The sequence below is a fragment of the Lonchura striata genome, chromosome 2, assembly GCF_050655825.1.
Source record: "Lonchura striata isolate lonStrDom1 chromosome 2, ASM5065582v1, whole genome shotgun sequence".
NCBI classification, from domain to species: Eukaryota; Metazoa; Chordata; class Aves; order Passeriformes; family Estrildidae; genus Lonchura; species Lonchura striata.
Genome location: NC_140704.1, coordinates 125,441,835 through 125,455,420, shown reverse-complemented (window position 1 = coordinate 125,455,420; position 13,586 = coordinate 125,441,835). Strand labels below are relative to the sequence as shown.

The window sequence follows — 13,586 nt, the reverse complement described above, 5'->3', positions numbered from 1 at the left end:
ACTCTGTAGACAGAGGCAGAACATGAAGAAACAAAAAATGGATCGAAGTTTACTGGACCAATAAAAGTGAAGAAAAGGGAAACATTCAGATTAGTCTTCATGGAGCCCAAGTAGCTCACTTCATCCTAAGGAAACTTCTCTTTGCTGTTGAGCCCTGAATATGGGCTCAGGAAAGTTTGGAAATGAAATAAGTGATAACTGTTGTCAGCTCTGGACAGCAACAGAAGGAAGGAAGGAAAACCTTTTAAGAACTCTGTCCCAGGAACCAAACATGAAGAGCAAAGCTCTGCCTTCAGCTCAGCCCTTCACCCTACAGTATCACAGCAATTTCAGGGTAAGCTGCTTGCATGATCTAACACTACAAAATCTATATCCTCTTGTCTGAGGAGAATGTAGTGTGGCAGTCACCAGCACTGGGATAAGTGGAAATTTGCAGTCATAGAAGGAGAAAGCTTGAGGCCCCTGAAAAGTATTTTCTTTATAAAGTGTGGCTCTGCCTTGCTGTCCTATCTGCTGGCATGTACAATTATAACCCTTCAGCTGAAGATCCACGTTACAAAAGTCTGCAAGGCAAGATACTGAGTGCATATATTTATCTGTAAATGTCTCTATTCTATTTATACCTTTATATGTACTGCAAATTTTCTGTAACATCCATAAAGCATTAAAACATGCTTATATAAAATAGAGCACATGAATGTCTTTGATCTCCAGGAGGGTTAATCTCTCCTACGTGTGTTGCTTGCTGCTTAATAAACAAAATATTTATTCTAACACCCCAAATAATTCAGGCCAAAAAAACCTCAGGACACCTAGTCACTGCAGATGATTTTGAGACTTGTGGTTGCTGGATGCTGTGAAATGTATGCACAGGGACATCATAAGGTAAGACTGTTCCTTAGGTCAATAATTTGAAACAAACACTATTTGAAATAAGCAAAACAGAAGAAGAAAGGTAGGTATTGCTTGTCATACTCCCAGGCTGCTTCTTGACTGGTATTTCAGGTTATGAATAAATAGATCACAGCTGTAGTAAATCAGCTCAGACATAAGCAGAACATGCTGTGATACTCCTTCTTGGACTACTTGGAATGGTCTATGGAATGAGGGAAAGCACAGATGCTTTGCCACCATCACTTGTAAGTAATTCTGGCTTCTTATCTCCAGTCTATGCATTCTATGCAGTTCTACGTATGTTTTTATTTACTCTTAATCATTTTGCTTTATTTAGCCAAACTACTTATGATTAAACCCACGTTTAAAATGGGGTATCTACAAACTTGGATGTGGGGTTTTTCCTTGACTTTTCTGATAGCAAGTTTGAAAAACATCTTTATGTGTAAAGTGAGATTAAAAGCTTCACTTCTAATTTGCATGCTTGGTATTTGGCAGTCTAAAAGAGGTTGGTTTGTTCTGGCTTTTAATTTTTTTCAGGCATTTGGAAGCAATCTGCTAGACAGCATGAACCAGTAGCCAACACAAAGTGCAGCTTCAATAGCATCCTGTTAGATGGGGAAAAGTCTCTGAACTCACTAAATTCACCAGCACTGCTGTCTGGGGGCTGAGGATGAAAACAGGACAGCACTTTTCCTAAGGACTAAATCTCATACCCCACCAAAGTCTGACTGAAGATCTTGGGTGCAGAGGAGCAACAGAGGGGGCAGATGGGTACTCAGTATTGTCTGCTCAAGGGGCAAAAGCTGCAGGAAAACTTTAGAAATGCCTTTGAGGAATAACTGAGGAATTGATCAACCTGTTGTGTGACACCAACCTCCTGCTTCTGAAGGACACAGCTTGTGTAACCTCTGCTCCTCAGACTCTGAGCAAGAGCTAAAAACATTCTAAGGGATTATAGTTGCAGCTCTGGCTGGCTAAATTCAGCTGTACTGTATTAGTGTAACTGGGAACGTGTTCCACTTTGGATTTCATCCACATCAGCTACTACCACATAACAAATTACTCCTCTGTTTCAGTTTGGTGTAAACAGAGCAGAACAATATGAAACATCTGAAGAAACATTAGCAAATAACAGGAGAATAAAAACCATCTCTTAAACTGATTGATTGTACAAGTTTTATTGTTACAAGAAAAGAAAATAACCCAAACAAACCCAAAAAACACCCTTACCACCTCACAGCAGGATTCCCAAATTCAATTGCTGTGTTATTTTAAATTGAATACTGATGAACTTCTGATTCTTGCACTTCAAAATTCTTGATTACTTTATGTCAGCCTGAAGGATCAACTTTTTTGTAACTCAAGGCACAGCACTAAAATGCAAGTCCAGACTGACATCAAGTCAGGGTAGTTCTGTGGCTTAACCAGGATAGCTGATTCCCAGAGATTTGGTGCACGTTGGCCAAGCAACTGATTATGGCTGTGCTACAAATGAGTAAGACTATAAAGCTTCCCAGATAGCACATGATATATTCTGCTTCAGGAAATTCAGACTGCATATTATTTCAGAGCTTGGATTCTAGTTGCTTACAGAAGTGATCTCCATGTTCTGGAATTATTTGAGAAGTTTGTTGCACTCAGAAAAGATCTTGTTTTACTATCATGGTGAAATTCAAGCATATGACCATATTATTCTCAGAATCATCAGAGAATCCTTGCACAACAATACTATAATTGCCCTAAAACACGCAAGAAAAAAAAAATACAATTAGTCCACAATACTGCCTGCTCTTGTCTAAGTGTCTCTTGGAATGGTTCTGGTGATGTATGTTAGAACTGAAAAAAATAGATTCCCATCAAAACTGCTTTCTTGGGTATAGTCAGGTATATGGGTGCATTCAAATAAAACTGTATTCAGCTTTCTTCTCATGGCTGGACTACTGAGGAATGACATTTCCTGGTCTAGCAGAGTCCTATCAGGAAATGTCAAGTCTACCATGAGCTCTTCATCGATATGAGGACAGCTCATGGCAGAGGATGTTCCTGTCCATTACTAGCTCTGGGGCTACAAGAGGTGTTGGACTGTTGGAAGTCCATGAGCTAAGGGGGATGGTGGAGATTTTGGACCAGTAGAAGCTCCTTAGTGCTTTTTTTAGGGATTAATAGGGTTGATAAGGGTCTTGGAAAAGCTCAGACAACTGATGAGGCAGTTGTTAGACAGAATGGCTTAACCTGAGGACTGGTGCTGCCCCTGTTTTAACAGTAGAGCACTACTTTTACTTTTTGGATATTGTTATCTCTCTTCAAACCTTTGAAATGGTTTCAGGGAGTAAGAGAGCAGCATGTGAAAAAAATGTAAAATAAAGAATGAAAAGGGCAGAAGGAATATGAATGGATTTACTCAAACAGGTAAAAAGAAAGAGAATAATTTACTAAACAAAATGCAATAATTAAGGTGATGTTAACTGATTACTTTGGTCTTTTCCTTCATAAAATAAAGGAGGAATGATAGAGGAATAATAACCTTAGAACATCTTAGCATTTCAGAGATGCTACCATTTTAGTGTCATCACTTCTATTATATGAAAGTTTTCTGACATTTCCTCTTCTGTTTTCTACAGTTTTGGTGAACATCTCTCTTCAGAAAAAATACACCTGTAAGTATGTGATTTTACTATTACACAAAACATTGAAAAGTACCTTTGGAAATGCTATTCTTGAGCCTTTAATGTCAAATGCTGATGCAAGTGTTTCTGAAAAACAGAGATAATTATAATACAAAGAGTTATTTAACCATAAAGCCATTAATCAGACTGCCTAAATCACTTCAAAGCAATATGGCATATCTCTCAGCAGCAGTTGCCAATGTCATTTACTCTTTCACTGATAAAGCCCCCGTCTGGTTCTTCTCTCAGAGCTCTGACTTTTTATTGAAACCACATTAGAAAATAGACATTAACCACAGTGCTCCTGCAACATCTCCTCCAGACAAATCCTACTGTGATAACTCCAGTAATTTAACTTGTAATAGTCGTTCACTTGAATGGTAACTGAAGAGAGCTGATACTGATTTTTAAAGAATGGAAAACAGACTGTATTTTGACCTCCTTACAGGCCTTTAGTCCTCATTTATGGAGATGGAAACCGCAGTACAAGGATGTTAAAATAAAGAATTTGGATATTTTTTACTTCAATGGCATTCTGCAATGGGAGAATTGCCTGCTCTGAGGTCTGCCAAGCAAGGTGTAGATTGTAGAGATAAAAACCTGTTTGCATGGGTTGATTGCACCATGTATTTTCACACCAACCTCCTTTCAGTGTTCCACACACTGAGTATTCATCGTCAGCTCCGCTGCAGAGGAGTTCTTTCCAGAAGAGCGCTTTGGCACCATCGTACCAGACATTGAAGACAATCTTCAAAAAGTGGATGTCACTTCCTAATTCAAAAATTGCAAGCAAGAAAATGGTAACTGGTGGGGGAGAAAAGCATATATGGAGACATGCTGTTTAGAAAAAACCTAGATTTTGCCAAAATACTTGGCAAAATACAAATACTTGTGTATTTGTAAGACTACCCCAAAACTAAAAAGGCATATATTTTGAAAACTGCAACTTCCAGAGAAAAAGAAAAAAGATATTGTTGTTTTTAACAACAACAAAAAATTAGTCTTCAAAAATATTTGAGAGAAAAATTTCAAAGTTAGTTTTAATTTCTTCAGTAAAAAAACCAGAGTTCATTCACCTCCACAGCTAATCTAAACACACACTCAAATGAAGACCTTAGTTTTAAGCAGGTGTTGCAAACAAACTATCATGAATGCATCACAAAGATATCTTTCTAGGGAAGCAAACCTAGTGCAGAAAGGGAAATTTATGATACAGCCAGATCCTAAACATTTCATGAGCTGAGCTTGCTGGCTTAAAGCTGGGTTTAAAGATCACAGTTAGGTTTGCACACAAAATCCAGTACCATTTCCAGCTTCTGGAACATACATATTCTCTGCAGAAGTCCTGCCATAGTTCAACGGCCTTATAATACTCTCTCTCCTTTAAAAGATTCGGATCTTCTCCAGGCCAGAAGACCAAAATGCTCATACACCTAAACTGTCACAGATTTGAATGTATAGTGACAGTCTGCGTCCAAGTAAAACTCAAACACATTTTCTCAAATCATCATTTCTGCCCATGACTATAGTTTAGCCACTCCATTTTTAACCCCAGAAACCAATTTCCTAAATCACTTGGCATTTAAGATGAAGTGTCAGTTTTTCAGTTGTATTTCATTTTCAGCATTTCCAGAATATAATTGTCTAGTTAAGAGAGACTCACTTGGAATCCAGGTAAGAGCAGCCTTCCAGACATGTTCGTTGGTCACGCTGCAAGGTGTCAGATTAAACATGAAAGCCTGAGCCATAGAATCTACAGAAAAAAACCATTTCACATTGATAGTTTGAATAGGCTTCTCCATAAAATAATACCAATATACAGTTATACACACAAAAACCATATACATATTTTAAAATGTATTTAAGTTACATGCTATAAAACTATTCAATATATGTGGTAATTATTAAATATGTTTTTTAATTATATTATTAATTATTTTTATATTCAGACAGCAAAACCTTTATCATATTTCTTTAAGTAAAGAGAAGTCAATTTTTGGCTGATGATAATTTGCACACAAAAACAGAAACAAAAGTGCCTTTATTTCTCTTTTGAAGATATACAAACTCTTTTTTAGCACTAAACCAGCATGGTCTTCTACTGAAAATATCCCTACTTATGCTAATCATGCTGACAAGAGCTAAAAAATATTTTTAATGCACTAGCATATTTTCCAAGTAATGTAAATGAACCTTTGAGTAGATTTACTCTGTGACTGACCCACCTTGTATTTTTAAAATACAAAAAATATCAGCCCATGACACAGACAGGGCAAGAAGGGATACACCATGCTGTCTCAGAACCTGATTGGTACCACAGCCTAACAGAATATGACATTCTCTCTTTTTCTCCCACATACTTCAAGCTTTCAATTGTAACATACTGGTTAACTCCATAGTTACAATTCATACAACAGAGTTCTTGTGAAACAAATTTAAATCCATTATTTTCTAATATTTCCTGAACAAAAACATTATGTGAGAATAAAATTCTCTCTCTCCTAGCTGCTGAAACCAGCATTGTGGTAAGATTTATGCCTATGAAGTAAAATTCTTTAGCAGGGTGATTAATAACAGAAATATACTTATTCTTTATTTTTCTGTATTCTTCAAGGAAACAAATTTGAAAGAAAATTTACAATCCCTCAGACTACAGTAATTATCCCGCAAATTTAACAAAAGGATTATCTATTTTTTTACTTACCACAAAAAGTATATGACATTTCAAGATCAGATGATGTACAAATTAATTCACTGACTCCGGGGGTGAATAAAATGAACAAAATGAGTCCAAACATAGTTACTTTTTTTGCTCAGTATTCGATGGTATAAAACTTCATTTGGGAGAAAGAGGAAGAAAATTCAGCACAGTCATCGTCAGTCACATGTCTTCGGGGAAAGTTCTGTTATTTATCAAATTTTCTGCAATTTTTGTTAATCCTGCTGCAGCACTGTCAGTTATCATTACACTAAATTTTGTTAAGAAAAAGAATTCCTGATTTTGCTGTTACATTTTCCCCAGACAATGCAGTTCAAACCCAGAGTGAAAAAATTAAAGAGAAAACTGTGTGAAATGGGGAAGTGAAACGACATTATGACTACCAGAAGTACATAATGAGCAAGTTTAGTTGACTCATCAGCAGTAGTAAGCAGCTAGTCTCAGCTAATCCCAACTACAGGAACAGATCAAATTAAGCCTAATAGCTCATTCAAGAGAGCAGAACCCCCTCTACCTGACGGGAAACAGAACTAAATATTTTTTCTCAGTATAATGAAATATGGAAGTCTACTGAATTCAATGGAAGAATGACTTACAGAAATTAAGCAAATAATGTTCTCACAAGTTACCTTCTTGGTTTGTGTATATGTCTGCTGACTTCTCTTAGATTAGAAACTATTTATTTTTTAAGAAAAAGAAGCAATACATAAAATAGAGAGGTATTTGAGTTTGATTCATGCTAAGCAGGAAACTCAATAAAAATTCCAATAAATATTACAATCAGTTGTTCTGACTCTTTCCATTCCCCATCACAACACCTAAAAGTTTTTATTCTCACAAATTATGTGCATGCCAGGGTAATAATTTACATATTATAAAGGTAAAGTAGCAAATATTAAGAAATTGTTTTTCAGAAGTCTGAACATGTAACACAAAAGAAATTTAGGAATAATGATGCACATGAAAACCATGACTGAGTGTGCTCAGAGATAGGGATTGTTCCTAGATTAATTAAGGAAGGTGAAAATTGAATTAAAGGTGCCTGAAAGCACCATTTAATGAGCATGTAATAATTCACAAAATAAAATAAAAATTTGAAAAATTAATGCAGCTATTAAAGCTATTGATTTGGAAATACTGAAGCTATTAGCTCAAGTATTTCCAAATCCTTCTATAGACCACAAGAAGAGTCCCACTGGCCTGGTAGAGATCAAAATGTTAAGAAATTTTCAGTATTTGGCTTTTAAGTGGGAATTCAAAATGATATTACATTCCTGACAGATCCCCAGAGTACATACACCACACTCAGATGTTTGCTGTTGTTTAACAGAATGCTGTAAAACATATAAGCTCTTTGTGATCATAGCAATAACACAGATCTGTTTCAAGATGGACAAATATTGCTTAAAAATAGTAAGACATGCAGTGAAATCGAAATAAATCAGGAAGGCTGTAATAGTTGGAAAAAAGAAATGGAGCAGTAAGACAATCACAAAGGGACAATGAAGCAGCTACAAAAGAAGAGCTGCCTTTTGCACATACAGCCAAAAAAATATTCCTTTCCACCACAAAGCCATGACCAGTGGTGTGAAGGAGGATAATCTGTGAGAAGCCAAGCCAGGCTCTCTGCTGAGTCTTCTATAAGTCCAACAGGTTTAGCACAAGTCCAAGGTCAGTCTGAAGTGGGCAGCGGGTGGCACTGACTGTACCCCACTGATGTACAAGATTTCCCAGCTGAACGTAGGTGCCTCTGTGGCCAGACTTGGTCTGGCCTTGCTGACCAATGTGTTGGGTGGCTGATGCACTCATGGGCAGAGTGGAAAGAGCACTGAAGTTTGAGAAGATTTTACATAAAGCTCTCTTAATATGAAAGAAGAGAAACTCTCTGCTGAATTGACTTTCTAGACATGGTTCAAGCATAGGTGTTTTTTTCCAGATACTTGCTGCAGAAGTTATAGATGAGGAATGAGTCCCCCCTGGTGGCTTGGATAGACAGACACATGCAGAAACCTCCTGCTCCTTCCTTATTGCACTTTTATTGCAAAAGTCAAGGCTATTCCAATGCTTTAAAAAGTCAGTGTTAAGAAAGCTCAATTTAAAAGGATCTGGATGACTAAGTGGGAAAACAGGAACAATAAGCACTACTGGTATCACAGATAAAATATCCTTTATGGCCATATTTATAAAGCCCACAACCTTGACCACTGTGTTTGGTCAAACTGTCATTAAATCTAAATAATCTAAATTATTTTTAAATACTTCCAGCAAACTCTGTTTTAGATGCTTGTGGTGTTCCATGCCAACATCGATGCTATTCATAAAAGTGACGTCTTGTGGCGATCACTGAAGTCCCAAACTAGTGCACTAGTGGTGTGAAGAGTCTGTTCTGCTCCTTTCAAGTCAGTATGCGGATCACTGCAGAAGACTACGAAGTCATACACACTTTACTTTTACAAAATCTTTTTCTTTAGTATATTCTTTTTCTTATATATTCCAATCCAGAAGGAAGGCAAAAAGCAAGGAGAAGCAGAAAGAGCTACACAATAAGGTTACTTCACTGAGGTTTTGTCAGTGAAATACTTCATTTATTTCAAAATCCTTTGCAAGTAAATTCAGTAGGAACCAGCTCTCATATACAATTAACAGTACATAAATTCAAGTCTAAGGAATTTAGAACTTCATACCTATGACTTTTAATTTCGTTGCATCGAGATGCTGATAATAGAAGCTTATTGCAAGTTTCCTCACTGATTTGTAGTTAACATCCTTAAAATAATTCATGATATTTTTATCTTTTTTCTCAATGCATCCAAAAAGGGCTTAACTTACTTTTGATTGCCTTTCAAAATAATCACTTTGTATTTGGATTGTTGGCTGCAGATGAGTACGCTGACCAGATAAGCACTTATAAGTCATTAAAATCTTCCTCAGGAAAGATTTATAATATGCATGATCATCATATCTCATCACAGAAACATAAATAACAGAATAACAGGGGAAGGTATTCCATTTCAAAGTGTTAGTCACACAGAATTAACAATTATATTCTAGCTTTTGGCATGTAACAAAATTTCACTTTAATGGAAAACTCTTTTAAGACATTAACCACATTTGTTAAATAGAGAAAGAGGCAATAATAATTTTCTTTGCAGGACCATTTGTGAATTTTTGAAGTAGATAATTTTGCACCTGGAAGCAGACATTTATTCCTCCTGATTCTGGGTTTAGGGTTGATACTGTAGGCACTATAACATAAAGGGGCTGTATATAAGGCATAAGACTGCATTCAAAAAATAAAAATACACTCAACTATCAGCATGGAGAATAGAAAACTGTAGACTCCTCTCAAATTGCCTCACTCTATTTTTGACACTGTTTATAGTGAAAGTCATGTCCAAGGATACAATAAAGAGGTAGAGGATTCATTTCCTCTGCAGGCAACTGATGAACTGCTCGAGGGTACCATGGGAGTCAAAACAAAGAGCAGGGCACTGGCACATATCCAGTGGTGCATTGGTAGCATTTGAGTAAGAAACCAAAGAGTTTTTGAAATATAGAAAAAGTGCTGTGCATTACACTGAATACGTTTTGTTAAATGCTGTATGAACTTTGCCTTAGTGGTTTGATTTGAATATATCACATTAAACCACTGGAGACTATTAAATTGTAGCAAACACATACCAGGTGGTATGGTTTTCCTGTGCAAACTATAATGTTGGAAATTACTCCCTGCCTCTTGCCAGTAGCCTTGGTTTATTCTCTGCAAGCCAAGTTTAGGACTAAATCTTACAGTTGTACTCTGAAGTATTCATTAGACTATTAAAATTGCTGAAAAGAAAAGAAAGTAGAGGATGAAGGGACAAGAAAGGGAGGTGTCCTACCTGAGGCTCACAGTATGCACACCACAGCAACACTTTCCATCCCGAATTCTAGAAAGGGAGACAGCTGGACATGTTTTGCAGCTGTTTGCTCTTGTTCTCTGCTATTCCCTGCTTAAAATAGCTGCTTGCTGAGGTCTGTGTAGCTCTGAGATAATCTTATTATAGTGGATCCAACTCACAGCTAAGCACACTTGTCCCGTTTCTCATGCAGGCTGAAGCAGGCTATGCTGTACATGGGGGAATGAAGAAATCCATGGTATGAGGGATGAAGAAATTTGTGGTATGGCCACAGAACTCCAGAGCAACCAACTTACAGCAGTTTACCAAGTTTCCACCCTATTAAGTTATACTGAGCAGTTGTAGTAATTCACATGTCTGCTTTTAATTTTTACAGCACAAAGAAACTTCCGTGAATTTTCCATCACCTAAATTAAGCCCTCATGGTTTCATGCAAAAATTTATAGATTTTCTTAATCTTTGCCAATGTGATGTCTTTGCTCCAGTCAAATTAGTTACCTTTTAATTCTACAGAGTGTGGTTAACAGTGTGAAGTACCTCAGAGCTTTAAAGATTTCTCTTTGAAGTATCAAAAAGGGATAATTTTCTCATAAAAAATTTTACATTTGCAAGAAAAGGATGAGGGTTATGCGATACTTTAATTTAAAAAATAACTTTAAAGTATGACAAGGAGCTTTGTACTTTATAATTAAGAACAGATAGGGACTAATGAAAAATAATGTGGACAAAGCCAAAAACTTGAGAAAGGGAGAGGGTCACTAGCAAGAAAATAACACATAGTCAAAGACTGAAAAGAAAAATTTGCATATATCCTAACTGTTCTTCAAAGGGAAAAGAAAAAAGAAAAAAGCCAGTCATCCATGACCTTTTGTGGAAGCTTTTAAGGCTGGAAGGGCATAGAAAGAATGTGTCTAGGAAGGAAACTTCAGTAATTTCATACAGAATAACAGAATTAACTAGGTTGGAAAAGACCTCTGAAATCACCGAGGCCAACCTATGACCAAACACACAGTGGCAACTAGACCAGGGCATTGAGTGCCATATCCAGCCTTTCCTTAAACACCGCTGGGGACAGTGACTCCACCACTTCCCTGGGCAGCCTGTTCCAATTTCTAATCACCCCTTCTATGAAGAAATTCCACCTGATGTCCAACCTGAACCTCCCCTGGCATAGCTTGAGGACATTTCTTCTCATCCTGTTGCTGGTTGCCTGGGAGATCAGCAATCCTCCATCTGCCTACAGCCTCCTCTCAAGCCTCCTTTTCTCCAGCCTAAACAATCCCAGCTCCTTCAGCTGCTCCTGTCAGGACTTACCCTCTAGAGCCTTCACCATCTTCATTGCTCTCCTCTGGACACACTCCAGCACCTCAACACCCTCCCTGAATTAAGGGGCCCAAAACTGAACACAGTACATGAGGTGGCCTCACCAGTGCCGAGTGAAGTGGGGGCAATCACTGCCCTGGTCCTGCTGGCCACACTGTTAGTGATACACATTGATACATTCCTGCTCTTCATACCAGTTTGAGTGAAACTGGGACCAGGATAAGATGTGTCCCGATGCTATGGACAAGTGATTGGTTGGTCCTGAAAAGGCTGCTGGAGCTGTCAGCCTTCACTGTAGGCATTACCTTTCAATTAAACAGTTTTCTAAATCACTTATTTCAGAAAACTGGCCTCCTACATCAGTATTTCCTTCAGAACCTCCACATGTACAAGGACATTCTCTAGATCACATAGTTTCTTCCATATCATATACAAGTTACCTACACCCAAATAAATATCACCAACTTCCAGGGATGAAAATGTTAGCAGGCAGTAATACTTCTGCACTTAATACTGGTTTTTCACCAAGTGTATGAAACTGAAGAAAAATACACTAGAAAAAAATAGTAATTCACATAATTAATAAGGTTGTTAAACAGACATGGAGCTAACAGACTTTGGCAATTACCTGGTAGTAATTTGTTTACTGAAACACTCACACCACAGTTGATTCTCTTGCAGGATTTGTTAGTAGCAAGAGGGCCTGTTCTGATATGCACATTTTCTACCGTAGAAAGACACCAAGGATTTCAGAGCTTTCCCACCTGGAAATGCACACAATGCACTAAAAAATATCTTAATAAAGACAGACTGCTCAGAACTCAGAGCAAAGAAGAAACACATCCTGAAGTCTTTTTTTTATTACAATTCCCTTATTTTATTCTGATTCTAATGTGAATAACTGCTCTCAAAAATTCCAGGGATTGAAACCAGTCACATATGTGGAAGTATACCCAAATTCTCTGTTCATTTTTGGGTCTCTCACTACACAAAGGACATTGAGGTGTTGAGTGTGTCCAGAGAAGGCAGTGAAACTGGTGAAGGGTCTGGAGCATAAGTCTTATGAGGAACAAACAGCTGGGGGTATCGGTGCTGGGATCCTGACACAGGAAGAATGATGTACAGGACTCAAATGATTTCAGAAGGCTAATTAATTACTTTATTAATCTATTATACTATAACTATATTACACTAATATAACACTAATAATAACGATCACTAACAAGAAATCCCGTAACTCTCTCCCGAGAGTCCCAACACAGCTGTGACCTAATTGGTCAATCAGTCCAAAACACCATCACCAGGACCCAGTCAATCACCTTGGGTAAACAATCTCCACGCCACATTCCACACCAGCACAAGCACAGGAGCAGCGAATGAGATAAGAATTGTTTTGATTCTCTTTTCTTTGCTTCTCTCAGGAGAAATCCTGAGAAGACGAAGTCTCTCTCTGTTCAGAGGGTATGCGAATACCACACTGGGGGAACTGGGGTTGCTCAGACTGGAGAAAAGGAGGCTCAGGAGTGATCTTACCAATCTCTACAACCTGAAAGCGGGTTATAGCAAGGTGGGATCTGTCTCTCCACCCAAGTAGCAAGCAACAGGACAAGAGGAAACAGCCTCAAGTTGCAGCAGGGGATGTTTAGCCTGGATATTAGGAAATATTTCTTCACTGAAAGGGCTGTCAAGCATTGGCACGGCTCCCTGGGGAAGTGGCTGAGTCGCCATGCCAGAAGGTATCTAAACAGATATATAAATGTGGTACTTAAGGACATGGTTTAGTGGTCACTTGGAAGTGCTGAGTTAATGGCTGGAGTTAATGATCTTCGAGGTCCTTTCCAACCTAAATGGTCCTACAATTCCAAGTACACAATCTAAGTGTAGCAGCAAACAAAGCAAAAGCAAGTAGAATATTGAGTATCTTCAATAACTCTGGTCTTCTTTTTTCTAATATAAAAGTACTATCCTATTATTTTCAAGTTGCACATTGGAAGTATTTTTTCTGAGACTACACCCCAGCCAGAATCATCACCTATTTTCTGGTAGAATTCTGGGTTCTTTAATATTATTTTTAATCATCTG

The 13,586-nt window shown here is 37.7% G+C and overlaps 1 protein-coding gene across 1 annotated transcript; it reads right to left on the bottom strand.

Moving 5' to 3' along the window:
* Positions 1 to 2,056: 2,056 nt before the first annotated feature.
* LY96 (lymphocyte antigen 96) lies at positions 2,057 to 12,494 on the bottom strand. Its single transcript, XM_021530610.4, has 5 exons — positions 6,268 to 12,494; positions 5,227 to 5,316; positions 4,206 to 4,334; positions 3,598 to 3,650; positions 2,057 to 2,636 (listed from the first exon to the last, which is right to left on the bottom strand). Exons 1-5 carry the CDS (start codon positions 6,359 to 6,361, stop codon positions 2,535 to 2,537), a joined length of 468 nt encoding a protein of 155 aa, XP_021386285.1. The 5' UTR covers positions 6,362 to 12,494; the 3' UTR covers positions 2,057 to 2,534.
* Positions 12,495 to 13,586: the final 1,092 nt, after the last annotated feature.

What these genes read in the sequence shown, in the direction of transcription:
- LY96 (XM_021530610.4), bottom strand. Translation starts at nt 6,361, where the DNA reads ATGTTTGGACTCATTTTGTTCATTTTATTCACCCCCGGAGTCAGTGAA. An exon ending in AATGTCATATACTTTTTGTG is followed by an intron (nt 5,317 to 6,267) that starts GTAAGTAAAAAA and finishes TTTTTTCTGTAG; the next exon opens with ATTCTATGGCTCAGGCTTTC. An exon ending in GTGTGGAACACTGAAAGGAG is followed by an intron (nt 3,651 to 4,205) that starts GTTGGTGTGAAA and finishes TCTGTTTTTCAG; the next exon opens with AAACACTTGCATCAGCATTT.